Below are 17,267 nucleotides of genomic sequence, written 5' to 3'. Positions count from 1 at the left end.
ATCCAGAAATTCCAGAAATGGACATACAAGAGACTAAATTGCAGTTCCTTTATTTCTTTTATTAATGAATTGAACTTTTTTAGGGTTGTAACTCTTTTTTTGAGTGATTATATGTATGTATATATATTTAAATCACACATTGCTATTAGATAAATGCATGTAAACACTAGTCACCAGCATGACCAACAAAAAAAATACCTACAACACACTCCAAGCAGGCCACCAGCAAGACCAGCATGAATGCCAGCTTAAACCAGCACCAGAAAAAGCCAACATAGGTTCATCACCAGCAAGATCAGCAAAAGGTCCACAAACTCCAGTAAGACCAGCAAGCTGACCAGCCAATTGTTCTATAATGATGACCAGTCCCCAGCAAAACCAACTCTGATGGTCTATTCTGGGTTTCTCTGTTGTTGTTGTTTAGGTTAGAAATGTCTTTAGTACTTATAAAGTTTTCATTCATAACAGGGATATTTTGTTATTTTTATTTAATTATATTAAGTTATTTGTTTAATTTTAACCCAAAGTACCATTTTTATAAGCTGATATGTTTTGTATCTAAATATGTATGTACACATTACAAAGAGAACTCGGGCTATTTAAAGTATACTTCTCACTGCCAGCAAGCATACTGAGGTTGTTTAAGTCTTGACTATGTTGTTGATGGACACTTCTGTACCACACTGCAAGGCACAACGGAAATGAAGGAGTCGCTCACAGCAGGAGGGAAATGTTTGGCGGAGGTACAGCAGCTCCAATGACAGCGCATAAAACAAGAGCCAAAAAAAAGAATCAACATGGATCTTTGGGCGGGGGAGAAGGGGGAGGGAATTTCATTGGAGGTTACAGGTTGAGTGAAGGCACTTGTATCATTTCTGGCTGTTGCAAAATGGTAATGTACATTCATTTCTTAAATGCTACATTAAAGCAGTATGCTACAACTTTACTGTCCAGTGTCATTACAATCAGTCCCTGACTACACCTCAGCAGTGTAAACATTGCAACATGAGGTCATGATGTATCACAGATAACACGACATGTAGAGCAATAATAGTATTATAGGCAAGCTACACTAAGACTTTATACTTAATATCTGCGGTGCTGCGTACTTTATTGTGTTAGTCTGGATTTAGGACACAGTAACTTCATAATGACAGCTTCAAATGGTATCGTTATTAAAAATGAACCCCTTGTGCAATAGTTCATTTTGTGAAGTTTCTTGTTAAACTTTTAACTTTTAACAGGATAAAAGGTCCATTAATAATAACAAGGTTAACCTCAGTAGCTTTGGGTCAGATTAATGATGTCATCTTCAATTGATCTCTACACTTCCTGAATATGAAGAGTGAACACAAATTCATCCCAGCAGCAGCAGCACAGGCCGTATCAGCTCTCCCTAACCATAACGCTTTTATGGGCTTTTTATTTTCATGGCTGGGGCAAAGTCTGAACCGGTGAAAAACAATTACGCAGGCTGTCAACAGCTGCTGAACTTGCTCCAAACACACTCCCATGATTCAGCAAACAGCGCAGCATACACAGATTTTTCCATAAAGTCAAAGTCAAAATAAGAATCCCCAATCGCCGTCTTCTCGCACATCAACACAGTTCTATTCCCTGCCCTTCACCCGCCTGGCTTTATGCTAAACAGCACAACAGAGAGTTTATCCAAACTTATTACTTCTGAATTAGGTGCTGAGTGTTTACTGAGAGAGCCAGAGACGCCAAGGTAAAGCTTTAACTTTATGATTGTGTTGTTTCTCATCTTCACACAGTGGGCGAGGATGAAAGTGCACGGACGCGCACACACACACACACACACACACACACACACACAATTAAGACTGCTTGCCACCATGACTAAGCAGTGTCGACTCTTCCCTGTTTGACACATAATGAACAGATGTTCAGCATCTTCTCTTGGCTCTTCATCGACTGCTTCTTGTTAACTTGTAATGGATGGATGGAAATGATGAAGATGATGAAATGATGAAGGATTAAATACCCTATAATAATATCCGTGATTAACGAAATATAACCAGATACCTCTACACGGCATTTGGCATTCAAATGAAGGCAGCTACAGATTAATAAAAAAAATTATGTTTTCATAGCTCTCACAAGGTAAGACTTATTTGTAGCTGGCAAAACAACAAGGTAATAAAGTCAAATAACAATGGTAAAAAAAGAGAAAGAAATACAAATCTGTTGAGGAGAGAGAGAGAGAGAGAGAGAGAGAGAGAGAGTGACACAGAGAGAGAGAGAGAGAGAGAGAGAGAGAGAGAGAGAGAGAGAGAGAGAGAGAGAGAGAGAGAGAGCAGAGAAAGTGTGGCGAACACAGCATGGAGAAAGATGAGAGGCAAAAGAATCTTGTTAAGCTGCAGGACATTTTCTGTCATTAAATCTGAACCAAAAAAAATCAGAGGGCTGCCGAACAAAGCGGCCTGCACAGGTGAAACACTCAGCCATGGTAACACAGATAGTCTCTAGACATTTCCCTCAAACGTATTCTCTCCATCCTCCGACGCCAAGGACATGCATAAACATAAGCACAGTGACAGCACAGCACTCTGGAAAATGTTTTAAGCTATAATAAATGAGCCAGTGGCTCACAAAAGAAAGAACCCCGTCTCATGCAGATTTATCAGCTAACAGAAATAGAAATGTCAGTGACAGGCATGCTGTTGAAATGCTGTGTTGTTGCCATTTTAATCTACATAAGGAGGGAAATGGGGAACAGCTGATTAATCGTGACCGCGGCACTGTAACAAATTTATCAGCTGTTCTACGTGCTCTTACCACACCACGCTTGAAACCCATAGATAAAGGCTCCTACTTATTTGTTTACTGACCAAATTCCATTTCTTTCTGATGAGTACTGCCTATGCCCATGTTTGGTTGCGTCTATGATGAAAACGCAGGATGTTTGTTTAATGGGTTAGGATTTTTTCAGGGTTGTTTGAATCTACCGGCAAACTAAACTAGAGTGAGAGTGAGAGCAGAGATAAAAAACATCCTAAAGGGAGCAGGGGAGACAAAATAATGTACACACTTACAGTGAAATAGGGCTTTTCAATTAAACTAACCCAAAAGCACCTCTAGAAACATTCTCTACAGAGCTGCAGTACTCAGAGTTGAGACTTCAACTTTAGTCAGGTTTACACACCCCTAGATACTGTGCAACATGTGACGTCCAAGATTAATTTATTGTCAATCCAAAGCCATAATCCTTCATTACTCTGATACCAATGTGAGACCAATATCCACCAATGGCTGATTTACAGCTTTTGGCAACCAAAGCAATGCTGCATTCAAATTCTTCCATGAGAACTATCACAAAATGGCTGTTGCTTATCATAATATAACCCATGTCAAGTTAATATGGTGCGAACTGACTGAAAATACACTTGCCAATGCAACACTGTGAGTCCCTAGTACAGTACACCACGTTGGCACATGTATATCCATGCTCCGTTGAACGATGGCCTTGAGAGCTCAACGCACTCCAGCTTTAGAAAACACATGCAGACAGACAAAACTCAAGCACCCGAAGAAAACATCAGCTCCGACAGTTTGACAACCCATACGCAGCATTCAGAGCGGTACCATAAATACAGAAAACACAACCAACACAGGTGTGCTGCAAATTGCACAAAACACAAGAGAAATTAATTACAAAACAACTCAATTTGAACCTGGTAGTGAAACCTGGGATGCATTGCTTTAGTACATTCCACGTTACTTAAGCATTCAGGGCAGTTTGCCAATCTGTCTTCGCTGTTGTAAAATGGGAAAACAATGTAAATTGCACTTCCTGTATTTGCAGCACGTCTCTGTATCTGGTGTATCTATCTAGTCCTCTCTCCTTGCAGTGTTTTTCCTGAATGCTGCACATATGCTGTTAAATGGTGACTATGTTTTCTACTTCTTCTGCTTTTATGACATTTTGTGTATTCGGATGTGTATTTGGATGTGTATTTCCATGTTGCGGTGCACAGAGATGTCAGGGCCATCATCTATTGCAGCTTGTGTGAATAAAAAAATCTATTCACATCACAGCAGTATCCCAGTGTGTCTTTTTCCTAGTGAAAAGACATTTAAAAAATGGCTAAGGTCACATCTGAAAAGACATTCAAAACAGGTTCAAAAATGAAAAAAGACTATTTAAAGATGTTGATTAAATGTTGACATTGATACCATATTTATCTGATATTTGCAGTACTGGCTTTCAATTAAGATGTCTGGATGTGATGTATAATGATAGGCTATCATAAGGCCACTATTGCAAATTCAGTTTGAAATATGGTCTAACCAAGGAGGGTTTCCACACCAGGTCTCAAACTGCAGACCCACAGCCCACAGATGACTGCACCGACTACTCAGCCAAAGGGATCGGCTCAACCTGACATGCAGACCTGTAGCTATTTATACAGGCGTGACACAGACATAGACACGAGTGGAGCAGAGGAGAGAAATGGAGACAAGAGATGCAACCTCATTACACTACAAGTCCTGACCTGCGTGCTGTTATTTGACATTTTTTTCTTTTCTTTCTGAAAACAAGTAGTAAACATATCTGTACAAAATAAAGATTGGTAAACATCCACCCCTTGTGCTTTTCAGAATCGACTCCATCCCCACTGTATATTTTCATATTTATGAGATATTATATGAAATATTAAATGAACTTGAATTATGTCTTTGTGTAGACCACATTTTGCCAACCACTGCAATATGACTTTGGGGAAATACCTTCAAACTATTCAGTACTGTCTGTCTTTCAAGCTTCAACTGAAGACATGATTGAAACAAATTGTTGATGTTGATCTTACAACTGCATTTTAGCTGGTTAGACATTTAGATGGAATATCACCCAGCTTACAACTAGAAATCAAGAATGGTACTCACTGGGATGATTCAGCAGATAATATATTATTATTATTATTATTATTATTATATCTCAAAACTGATATAGCGACACCAATTGCAACTGAGAGTTTAGACAGTTCTATCTAGACAGCTGTTATCACACTTTTTATTTTATTATAGGGGCCATTAGTCCGAAAAATGAAGACCAGAGACTTGACTTGAACTTGGCTCCTGTAAGACGTGATTGCGACTTGATATCAAGAACATTGGGTCTAAAGTCTCAAGGTTTAAACTGTCTCAGCTTAAGAAAAAACACTGTAAACACAGCTTTTACAGAAACATGTCATTTTAATGGTCAGCACTGTGACCTGGATTGGCCCTATAGCAGAACTTTAAACAATCCTTGACACAGTAATTGTTTTACTATCAGTTTTAAAACTAGCTCCTCTGAACTCTGCTAGTTGGCGCACCTTAAAAAGTCACGTCACAGTGTGCTGATATCTTTCACAGCTGAAAAATACTGCTCACTGGCATTCAGCTCACTTTAACCCACCTCTGCAGCACCTGTGTAATTGTTACTTCAGAACTCAAGTTCTTCACCATGAGGTGCTCACATGGTTTTTTTTGTGCCCACTCTAAGTGGACATTTGATTTTTTTCATAGCATGCACATGGCTTAGAAAAGCCCATTTTCAAACTCTAACACAAGCTTTCCATCACAATAGGAGACCTGCGAGTGACTCGGTGGGATGTGCACTTAAAAGAAAATAGGACAGATTGAAAATGAGAATGAGGGGGGAAAAAAAGAAAAAGAAAGAGGTTTCCACTGTGTGAATATTGCATTTCTATGCTGAGAGTACAAACATATCTCCTCCATGAATCAGTGAGTGGGCAGGGAAATACAGATCTGAAAGTCATGATCTTTGATGTTGATTTAATCCATGAAATTCAGTCACATAGAGAAAAGAGAGGACGTCAAGGGGTTAAAAGTAAAGATGGGACAAAGTCAAGGGTACATCTCAAGTCTCACCAAATTCAATGCCACCTCAAACAGCTGAACAAGAATGAAGTGAATGATTGTATATTTGTATTATTTTCCAATAAACAATCCCTTATTATTTTATTTATTATTATTTGTCACTTCTGAGCCGTATGTTTAGCATGCTGCCGTCTGTATTTTGTCAACAACAACAGAGTCTTTACATATGAATCTGATAATAAGAGGAATCATCTGTTATCGGTCTGCTGCTCTGTCCTGTCAAAACCAACCTTTCCCTACAGCCCATGATTGGCTGCTGGAGATGAGCAGTTTTTATATCATCATTTCATTTCATCTTTAGGTTTAGAGAAGATATGAAGTGATATGAGATAAATCCACAACTCCAAGCTCACTGCTAGGAGACACACTGGTCTGTGCAGGCGGTGTAACTCAATAGTAGGAACGTGTTACTCTAGTTATCATAATTGTAAAGAACTTAAAAGCAACAGCAGTATTTTTTGGTACATTTAATTCTATACCTTAAATTATAATAACAGTTTGTTTACCTTTTTCCTTCCTTTTCTACATTTCATTACGCTGTTCATCCACTCCCAGAGTCGTTAGGCATGGATCATTTATCACAGTGATCACCATGTCTCCTATTACTTTGTCAAAGTTAAAATATTGGTGAGTAGTGACTCAGTGCAGAACTTCCTCTCACACTACAGCAGGATTAGGAGTAATGCACATGGATAAAGCATGCAAAAAAAACCCTGGTAAGGCCCTGATAGTGTTTTGCATCTATTCCAGCCTGCTTTAAGTGTCTGAATATGAAGAGTATACTGCTTCTGGATGATTCAGGTGGCGTCAGGCAAATCCTTGTCCTTCACAAAAAAAATCTACACTAAATCAATTTCCACTCACCTCCCTCTGATGATGTGGACTTTATGGGAAACTGTGCCCATCTGGCATCTCAGCAGACCCAATCAGAGCAGGACCAGAATTTAAAATCATTAAATGAACCTTGACAGGGTTATGAGAATATTTCTTCTATAATCTACCAAAGGAAGAAAGACTCTAGGCTTAATACCAAGTCAATGAGCACAAAAAGATGAGATTTCATTTCTCCTTGTCTCTACATATTACCATCATTGCATGGGAAACTTATACACGTATACTTGTCAAATGTGAGTAGGATAAAGACTGGACTTTGCTCTTCTGGACCATAAACCATAAAAACACATTCATGTCAATGGGTTTTCTGAATGTAATCCATGTAATATTTTAACAGAATTACATTAAACTAGTTTCTATGTCTCTTGAATATGATAATAATTGAACAGAAAGACTCAGTGTGAGTTTTGGCAGTTTTTGAAGCAAAAGTTCCAGTTTCCTAGACATACTATCTTTTCTCTGCTTTTCAATAGTGTTAAGTTCAAAAAGCTGACTGCTGTTGAATTGAAGCTCCTCAGACTTTCTGTCAGTTTCACGTTTCACATTATAATAATAATAAAAAAAAACCCGTAAAAACTTCATTACTGACGTTTAAATGCATAACACAGTTCAGAGGATTGAGGGGAAATTTCGCACTCCCCGGTATGAGCTCGCAGCTTTCATTTCTCATCCTTTTCAAAGCAGCTGGAAGTCAGAAACACTTCCTCTAACATTAACTGCTTATTTTCCTCCATCCTACCTGTAGCTCGGTTACTGACAGCCGCTGTGAAGCTTCCTTAAAAACACATCCCTCGTTAATTCCTTATAGTCCAACTTCTGCCTCAGCGTGGTGCGTTTGAGGAGCAGGTCACTGTCTGGCAAACTCAAAGCAGGCCTTGTTCTTTTGTGGCGTCCCAAGATATCTGAAACATGAGCGCTTTTCTTTCTTTCTTTTTTAAAAACGCCGTAGGCAACAGGTGTTCATTTCACGTACAGGTGACAGTGAGGCATCGACGCACTTGCTGCTCCCTTCTGGCCATGGATAGTTCAACCTTCCCCCCCCTTTCTCTATTCCACTCCTCCCTCATCTGGCTGCTGCTGCTGCTGCTGCTGCTGTTTCCTTGTTGTGTTCAAAACTCTCAAACCACATCAAACTAAAGTTACCCACCACACATAATGTTTAAACCAATACAGATTTAATACAAGTGTGTGTTTGTGCAGCTAGAGGATGAAAAGTTGTTATTTTTGTATGCCCTTAATCCCCTGATGGCTTCCAATTTAGCACTAACCACAAGAGGGTGTCCTTTACCTGATGTTGGTGGCCAATCCAGGAAGCAAAGTCACACTTACTGGACCTGTGAGTCAAACTAAACATTCATTAGTAAATTACATGTTTTGTTCTTATTAAAGCAGAGGGAAAAAATGGACTTCCAAGCATATTAACATCCTTCCAAACAGTATCAAAGATTCAGGAATGACGAAGAAGTAAATTGCTCCTTCTTTGATTCTCATACTAGAAATGCTTTCATGTTTGTTTCTGATAATATTCTGTTTATTTCTGTTTTTTGTAAATGTCTCCTCTGAACAAGCTAAAGAAAAAAAACCTGATTAAAAAGACTGCAGTGGATACAAAGTATGTAATCCATTTGTTTGTCTTATGTAAATTTACTTTCTAGACTCCCATTTCAATTGAAACTAATTTTGCTTTCACGTTTCTCTATTGATTTTCTGCCTGTGTGCCTGTTTGATTTGATTGTTGTCTTGTGTGAATAACTTTGTTGAAAGGATTAAGGTTATTCCGACTATTATTAATTCAAGATTTATTATTAATCATTTCTCAAATAACTTTAGAGCAGAGATTTTCAAAGTCTGAGACTGTGGGCCTGCCCTCAGACAACACTTAGTTTACTTGCTTAGTTATTTGAGCCCATTGACATTCAACAATTGAGGGAAAGTATTCTGATATTGCTGTTGGATGTACTTCAGACTACACTGAGTCCATAAAAAAATGTCTGAATGTATTAATTAGTTTCTGACTCTGAAAAAAAGAAGAAAGAGTCAAATTTAACTACTACAAACTACTGTTTCTCAACTATCTCTTTAACCAACTCACAAACATTTTTCTTATTCTATGTGATCTCCTTTTGATAACCAATGTAATATGTTTTCTATTCCATTCACTGAGCACCCCCCACTGTGAAAACCTCTGCTTTTGAGAATAAGCCTCTCTGTAATCAACAACCACTGTAAAGAAAACTTCTGATTCTAGTTCAGATGTCTAAATTGATTTTTATTTTAAATCAAGCAAATCTATGTAAAAATACATCTTTCTTAAATATTTAAAATCAAGTGTATATGCACATACATTAATACTTCATACAGAAAATAATACACCTCATTCAAAAATATACTATACTTTGACAAAGTCTTCAATCTTTGGATGTAAGGTAAATATAATCAGGGGGAATATAGCCTCCAAAGATTTGTCAGTCATGTAACAGACTACTGATATAGTTAAATATTTGCTTGAGATACACATTGAAACAGCTGTGCAAAAGGATTCTCAGTTTAACACGTCATGGATGTTGTAGTACATATAGTAGTACATGTAGCAGTTGTGAGTTCAAGGCATATGGGTCTTCTCCAGAAATGTTTTCACCTCTCATCCAAGGTGTTACAATTTCTTAGATGAGCTGCGAGTGTTGTATTACGGCAAGATGTCACATCTTTGTTGCAGGCGAGCAGCTAGTCTGACATCCTGTACTCACTCATACAGTGTTTGGTTGACTGTCGATATAAAGTTGAATAAAGCCTCTGAGGTTTGCCAGGCTTTTGTGTGAAGAGCAGAGCAGACAATAAAGAATACAGGATAATAAAAAAAGAAATCAACAGTTCAGTTAAAATGCTGCATGGTGCACCTGTGGGTAAACAGGGGGTCTCCATGGCAGCACAGTGTTGAATATTTAACTGTTATGCTACATACATTCAGTAATTTGGAGTAAACAGCAGGCAAAAGTGTCAGCATACAAAGTACAGCAAATGGAAGGGGATATTCCACCGATCCCTAGCTGCCATTTTGGCTCAGTCGCCAAAATCTGGGATGTCATCATAGGAGTAACCCCGGTAACCTTTGGCGGCGTAGTAGGCGATTCTCAAATGGTAAAACCCAGGAAGGAAAACAAGGAGGCCAATGATGATGACAGGAATGGTGCGATCTGGATGCTGAAAATATACAGACAGACAGAAAATGGATCTATTACTTAAATCTCCTGCCGCACTTCCAAACCCGGAGGTCATACTGTGACTGTGTGTCATTTTGTAATAAAACCAGCTTCTTTTTTTTAAGGTTCTTCTTACTTTTTTTCTCTTTTGAGAGACAGACCGGAAAAGTATCACTTCTTCAAAATCAACCCTTGGCTGAACTCCTCACAGCTCACAGACGCCTTTGATGAGGGAGGTCACAAGCCAAAGAGCTCAGCAACCATTAATCTAATATATGAGTGTGTCAGACGCACTATTTTACTTACCGCTGTGCCCCTTTAACATGTGTAAACAAACACGATTCAGTGGAATATTGTACTAGAGGTGCTGGAGGAAAGCATCACAGTGTCTAATGTACTCAGCAGGCTTTGACATACTTATCTCCACGTCGCCTGCCAGCACAACGTAAACATCCTCTGAATGAAAAGGGTGTGCAGGAGGCACAAAAGCTCAATGACTTCATCTGTCTGAGATCTGGGTTCATTTAAAAGCATCAGTCATTTCATAGGCAGGCCAGCTAACCACCAGGAGGCACAGGCAGCTTCTATCAATGCCAAGTGAGGTGTTTCATTTCACCAGCAGATGGCAGTCTTGTGCACTGAGTCACTGTAGCTCTCTCACTGGTTTTATTGAAAGATGCATTGTTGCAAAGGCCAAGGCAATGTCTATCCTCCTTGTAGTTTTGAGGGACTTTAAACATTATATTATATGCCATGTGAAGTAGTATTTAAAGGGGTAGTTCACCCAAATCACAAAGATTTCGAAAGACATGAAAAAATATGTGGCTAGACTAAGTTAGACAACAACTTTTCTAAGCTTTCAAAAGGTATCTGTCTTCATCAGCCAGTGGAGTTTGTTTAGTTGTCATGGAGATGACTCGGTTTTCGTCACCTGACTGAAGTTTCATATTTGGGTCACGTGACGACAATCGAGCCATGAGAGCTGAGCAAATAACATCAGCTGATTCCAGGATTATTTTTAAAAAATCAAGTATCCTCATTTTCAGTGTCTTGATACATTTTGGGAACTTCACCCTAAATTCTTTAAAATAAGACCTGTGTTACTGGCATCATCAATAATTAAAAGAATCAGTCCAATAATAAACAATTTGTGAAGCAAAGGGTTTAAAGGTTTCAACATGAGTTTCATTTCCCTTTTATTTGGCACCTCAGTGTGTGATTGTGTTCGAAGTTTCTTTTCACTTCCTTCCCTGAAGACCTTGAAAAAGTTCCAAAACACATCCACACACACACACACACACACACACAATATGCAGTTGAAACCTAAAAAGATTAAAGCACATTCTTTCAACCCTAAACTCCTACAACTTCATGCAACAAAAGCTGCTTGCATCTCATTTCCTTATTATCCATTGCTCGAACGTTGTGTAATTTGAGGTATTAGATATGCTATTTTAATTCGTGTGGGCTAATTGGCAAGTCGACGGCTCCAATACTCCGATGCTGCCTTCATGTCAGATCATATTTTCTGCAAATACAATCTGCAGACTGGAAAGAAACATTCACATTAACCTCCTACTGATAATTACAAATATAATACGGCAGACTCGGTTATCTCCCACATGGAGTCGTGAATTTAGGAAGCAGGAACCACAGCAGGGGATCCGATAAAGTTGGCACTCCAAGATGCTAAATATCAAAATCATTAGTTATATTCAAACATACACAGAAGCCGCCGCTGCCAGGAAAACCAAGAGTGTGGCTGAAAACTGGCAGAGGGGCAATAAAATGTCAGGACAAGTGTTCAATTAGAGCTATTTTAAGACAAGATTAACTGCAGAGTGAGTGTTTTAATTACTGCTTGGGTTGATATTTTGAATTAGGGCTCGGTAGCACAGCTTAATAATTTTTTGGTGCAGAGTGAAACATTACACACAGTGCAACGGAAGCTGCCAAGTGCTGAAAGCTGGTATTGTTTATGTATTCTTGTTTACTTATTATTCATTGAGTATTTAAATCGAACTGTGGTAGATTTCAGACTATTCGCAATTAGGCAAAGTTTTTGCACAGCTGCAAGTGTTTAGACTGAACATTTAACATGGCCTTTAAAAAATAGTTATGTAAGAAAACATGTTAGTATTCCTCAAAGTTAGGTATGGAAAAAAGTACTGATACTGGAACTCAGATATTGGTTGTATTGGCGTTGACCAATTTCAAAAGGATACTGTCCAATGAATACCAGTACTGCAAAACTGGAGAGAAAACTTTATCTTCATCCATACTTACACTGGCAAAAATGATCCAAATTTGAACAAAAGATAGCAAACACAGTAAAAATGTGTTGTTTAATGTAGATTTTTTTTTGCAATCAAATGTCAAAAACTTAAATGTTACATAGGGTTAACCCAAACCCTAAACCCAACCCCAACCCTAACCCTAACCCTAACCTGTGAGTGATGGGGCTTCCTGGTCAGTCTGTTATTGTTCTTCATGTCACTTTGTATTACTTGTTTTCCTCTTCTTCTTTTTTTTTAGATTGTCTTTCTGTTTTTGTTCTGTTGTCTTGTATCAAATGTTATTACACTTTATTTATTTACTACCTTATTTGAATTAGTTATGAAAATGTGTTCTGAATACATATGTGGAATGCATGTCAAATTGAACTACTCAATAAAAAGACATTAAAAAAACTTTAATGTAGTAATCCTTAATATTTTCATGAAATCAAACTACAAATGCTATTTATGGTTGGTATTTTTTCAGTAGCAGTCATTTAATGTATTTCCAGTCTGTAATTACCTCTCTGTATAGTGGTTTTCATTTAAAGTGGTAGAATCTTCCATTCCCATGGTGAATTTAAATTGCCTTCCTATTCACAGGGGATTCACGACGCATGCATGTAATCTGCCGTTAACATTTGATCTCACTGATTTCAGCTTAATTGTGGTCTGTGGTTCATCAAAATTGTGTCTACAAAACAAGAAAATTATCATACTCCGCTATTCTTTTCCCAGCAGATCAGTTTTAAATATTTTAGGGAGTAATAAAACAAGAAAAAGCAGGTGCACACCTCCAACCACGCCCTGAAAACTACTCCCACTGTGGCCAGATTGTGGCTGCAAATATTGATTTATTTATTTTAAACAACATATTTGTTTGGTTGCATTGTAAACAGATACACCAGTTGATCCTCTGCTGCATTCCTGACAAAGCAGCTATTTAATGAATGTCTCTTGTAGGATCAAATCGTCAGTTACCACAAGTATCTCAAGGGTATGTGGCTGAACTGAATTTTACAATCCAAGCAGACAAAAATAGGCTACTTTTGAGCAGCAAGAGTAGTTTTAAACACAATATGTGTATTGTATTAACATCATATGCCAAGACAGACCTATGTGATTATGTGTAAGGCATAAAAACATGATTTAGTGTGTAGTTACTCTTTAAGGATTACATCTTTGACTTTGGAGATGCGTCCAAGTGGAGCTGCTGAAGACTTGAGTAAATCAAATCCCCATCAGAGGGTTCTGAAGACACATTTTGTCCATATGAAAACAAAAAACATAAACAAAGCTTCTACTGTTCACATATTAGAGCATAAACAGAAACAGAAACACATCTTCCAAACAGACAGGAGGCAGGCAGCTCAAACAGCAGCATTTTTGTCACAAATGGATTTTCTGGAGATTTATATTCTAGGAAATAGCCAGTATGGGTTTTTACTGTCAGTCGTAAGGAACTCAAACATTTCTGGTGACACGCTTAATAATCGCTTTTTTTGGCAACGGAGCAAGAAATCGGATTTCAATTCACACGCTGGGGACAAATAACAACGATATTGACTCCAGACAAAATCAAGATATGATCTAAAGTAATCTCCCATTTTATAGCATTTAACTGGCCAAACTCACCTCAACCTTTATGGTTCCTGACAGGAGAAGGGCGCCGAAGATTATCAGTAAGGAGCCGACCAAAAACAGGAATATTGCCAGTGCGATCGCCTTGTATGGGACCTTTGGCGGGCTTTTCTTGAACTGTAAAGCATTAAATTGCATCACATTACACATGGAATTCAGTTTTTTGAAGCCGTTTGCACCATAGTGGTTAATAATGGCAAGTTGTGGTGCTGTTTCTAGACAGCGCTAACAAATATTAGAATGATTTCAGATCACATTAAAACAGACACAGAGAGATTGAAACAAAAAGTTGATGCGACTCTGCTATAATCACAGGAACACTTCCAGGAAACCATTAAATGGGATTTGCCTCACATTAATTGCCTGTGTAAAAGGTTTACCAATTACCACGCTGCTGAGCGTTGCATAGAGCAGCATGACACAGCATCAGAGACGATGACAGTTGGCAAAGAAGAAGAAGAAGAGGAACTTTTACACACCTGTAAGTCTATGTAACCATCTTCATCAGCAGCCAGCCGTGAATACTTGACCTTGTTGTTGGAAGCTGCGGCACCTAACATGTTGCTTCTGTTCGCTTTCATTATGGTGTGGGAGCTATTAGGAAAGACAGACACATTAACAATATATCCAAAAACATTAAAGTAGCTACCACGGTATAAATAGTATGTCAAAATCTAAAAAAAAAAAAAAAAATTTAAAAAAGGATATATCCGCCTCGCAGTAATAACATCATATCATCCAACTGCGCTTTGATCAAATACCAGCTAAAGTACATCTTCCAAAAGCTAGAGCACACTGAGAGTTTAATGAGCAGAAGATAGTCGTCCCCTCTTTTCATTTCCACTGTGTTCCCTCTGCTCTACGTGTAAACACTGCTCTGACATTTTCAGTCAACCTCTGAGTAAACCTTTCCATTTCCCTTCATTTTAAACCTTGCAACTGTGGCAAGATCTCCTACTATTTCTGTTTTAAGTGTTAATTAGTCATATCAGATGTTTTTTTCCCTGCTAAACTTTTTTTTTTTTTTAAACCTGCGGCTCAACAATGAGTCTTTAGATGAAATGATTTTTTTTTCCCACCCTTCAAGCAAGCCATAAGCACACAGCGGGTAAAAAGAATCATTTCAAATTATCTTTCTGTTGAGAGAAATTCGTTTTAGTTAGCTTAATGAAGACAATTTACTCATAAATGGAATAGATTATCACTGCTTCATCTGATGCAGCACCCACACACAAGCAGGGAGAGAATCGAGAAGAAAAGAAAAGACGAGTATACTGATCTGCCCCGGAGGGACTCAGAAAAGCGCGACTACACATGTGATGGGATCTTCCTCGAGGCCAAACCTTTATTTATGTTGGGAGATTTTGGCTTTATGCATCGTTGCACTTGAGCCCCCCGACGGGAGGCAAAAAAAAAAATCCATGAATAAAAAGCTGCTCTAGCAGAGTACGGAGAAGCTTTCAGAAACACTGTGGGGTTTTTTGTGGTGTTTTTTTGGCTGGCAGCTGTCACCATCATCTCACCACAGCATCTCTCTGATGAGGAAAGCTCCAGGTTATAGCTGTTTGTGAAGTTGCAGCACTCACTGCAGCGAGGGAATACTGTGGATTTAGCAAAAACGGAGGGGTGTTTTTGAATGTCCCTCTATCCCCTGGAAAAAAAAAAACCCAAAACAAAACATTTGTAGCTTTGCATGAGAGCTAAAAATATGTGGGAGAATTCATTAGTATTCATATGGATTGGTTACAGAGGGAGAGACAAAACATTTGAGCAAATACTTTTTCACAAAACTGTCTTGATGACATTGAAATAAATTCTCAAAATCTTGAGAAACTATGCTGGAGGAATGAACACCATTCTTCAAAAAGATTTCACCTCATTTAGTGTTTCCCATAGGTGTTCAGCAAGATCTTAAGAGGAGCAGTGGGAGGATCATGTTGCTCTGTTATGCTGTTGGGGGCATATCGCTGCCATGGTTTTGGTCCACTTGTCCCCTTAGAGCAAAGACTCACTGCAAATCAGTACAAAGGTGTTCTGAGTGATCACCTTTATCATATGATGAAACATTTCTGTCCTGATGGGAGTGGTCTCTTCCAGGATGGCAATGCTCCCATCCATAGGACAAGTGAGGTCACTGAATGGTTGGCTGAGTGTGAAAATGATGTGAATCCTATGTTAAAGCCTTCACAGTCACTGCATCCCAACCTAATTGAACACACATGGCATATTTTGGACTGACGTGTCACACAGCGCTCTCCACCACCATCATCAAAACACCAAATGAGGGAATATCTTGTGAAAGAATGATGTTCATCCCTCCAAGAGAGACACTTGTAGAATCAATGCCAAGGAGCACTGAAGCTGTTCTGTTAGCACGTGGTTGCCCACCACCTTACTAAGGCATTTCATGTTGGTTTTTCCTTTCATTTATCACCCGTCTGTGCATGGTGTGCTTTCAAGGCCAATTCTAACATTTAGACTAAATGTCAATGTTTGGAGGGAAAAGGAAAGAAAAATAAAAAAACAATACAGGGATTTAATATTTCTACATCAGAATTATACCTTGCAGTGTGGAACATGATGAAGGTAAGATACATTTTTACTCATTTTACAATGTCAAAAATCCAGGCATCCCTAATTCCCTTAAACAGGTTACATGCACACAGTATGTTTCCTATACTGTAGGCTATATGGCAGTTGTTTACAGTACTTAAGCATTAGGTATGTTTTGTAAATGACAATGAGTCTATGTATTCTCATAATGAGCTGGATTATTCTAATGTGATTACACGTACTTAATACTGCATGAGCAGTTATTATTACCCTCTGCTGCAACTGTGCCTTGTCTTGCCATCAAGTAAAACAAAAGAGTTACCCTCCCCAGAAGTGTGAGTCACTGTCTGAAGTCACAATCCTCCATTTATTTCTGCTATCCACAGTCACTTTGGCATATGGCTAATTACTGACTACAGTGAATTGGTCAGCACTGTGCATTAATGACTATGTGTAGCTGAGGATTTAGTCCACCAAACAAGTACACATGGAAATGTTAACAACTAAGCGAACTGCCAACTCAACCAGCTGCTTTGCTTGTTTACAGAAGGTCTATTGTTAAACATTTGTAATTAGCTGCAGCATTAGCTTCTTACAAATTAAGCTATCGCAGACAAACTGCGACAAGCTGCGTTGTGTGAATAGACTCGTTTAAAACTTCTCCTCCTTCCTTTCTTACCTAGACTTGAGGTCGAGGAAACCTCGTTAATGTTGTTTTCCTCCACTTTATGTTGCCACATCTACAGTATCACGTTGTTCTCATTGAAGGAAATCTCCGCCAACTTCCTTATTTTCC

At 38.5% G+C, this 17,267-nt stretch overlaps 2 protein-coding genes across 2 annotated transcripts in view; both read right to left on the bottom strand.

The window, feature by feature from the left end:
• igsf9a (immunoglobulin superfamily, member 9a) overlaps window positions 1–7,788 on the bottom strand; it is a 51,672-nt gene extending 43,884 nt beyond the window's left edge. Inside the window, exon 1 of the mRNA XM_053340341.1 lies at window positions 7,541–7,788. The gene's annotated coding sequence lies outside the window, so the exon portion shown is untranslated. The remainder of the gene's footprint in view (window positions 1–7,540) is intronic.
• A 1,267-nt stretch (window positions 7,789–9,055) lies between these two features.
• LOC128380617 (transmembrane protein 230-like) lies at window positions 9,056–17,267 on the bottom strand. Its single transcript, XM_053340490.1, has 4 exons — window positions 17,151–17,267; window positions 14,398–14,512; window positions 13,913–14,035; window positions 9,056–10,002 (listed from the first exon to the last, which is right to left on the bottom strand). The coding sequence occupies exons 2-4, from the start codon at window positions 14,497–14,499 to the stop codon at window positions 9,862–9,864; spliced, it is 366 nt and encodes a 121-aa protein (XP_053196465.1). The 5' UTR covers window positions 14,500–14,512; window positions 17,151–17,267; the 3' UTR covers window positions 9,056–9,861.

This window comes from Scomber japonicus, chromosome 19 (assembly GCF_027409825.1).
Source record: "Scomber japonicus isolate fScoJap1 chromosome 19, fScoJap1.pri, whole genome shotgun sequence".
NCBI lineage: Eukaryota > Metazoa > Chordata > Actinopteri > Scombriformes > Scombridae > Scomber > Scomber japonicus.
This window is presented reverse-complemented; position numbering and strand designations above follow the sequence as displayed.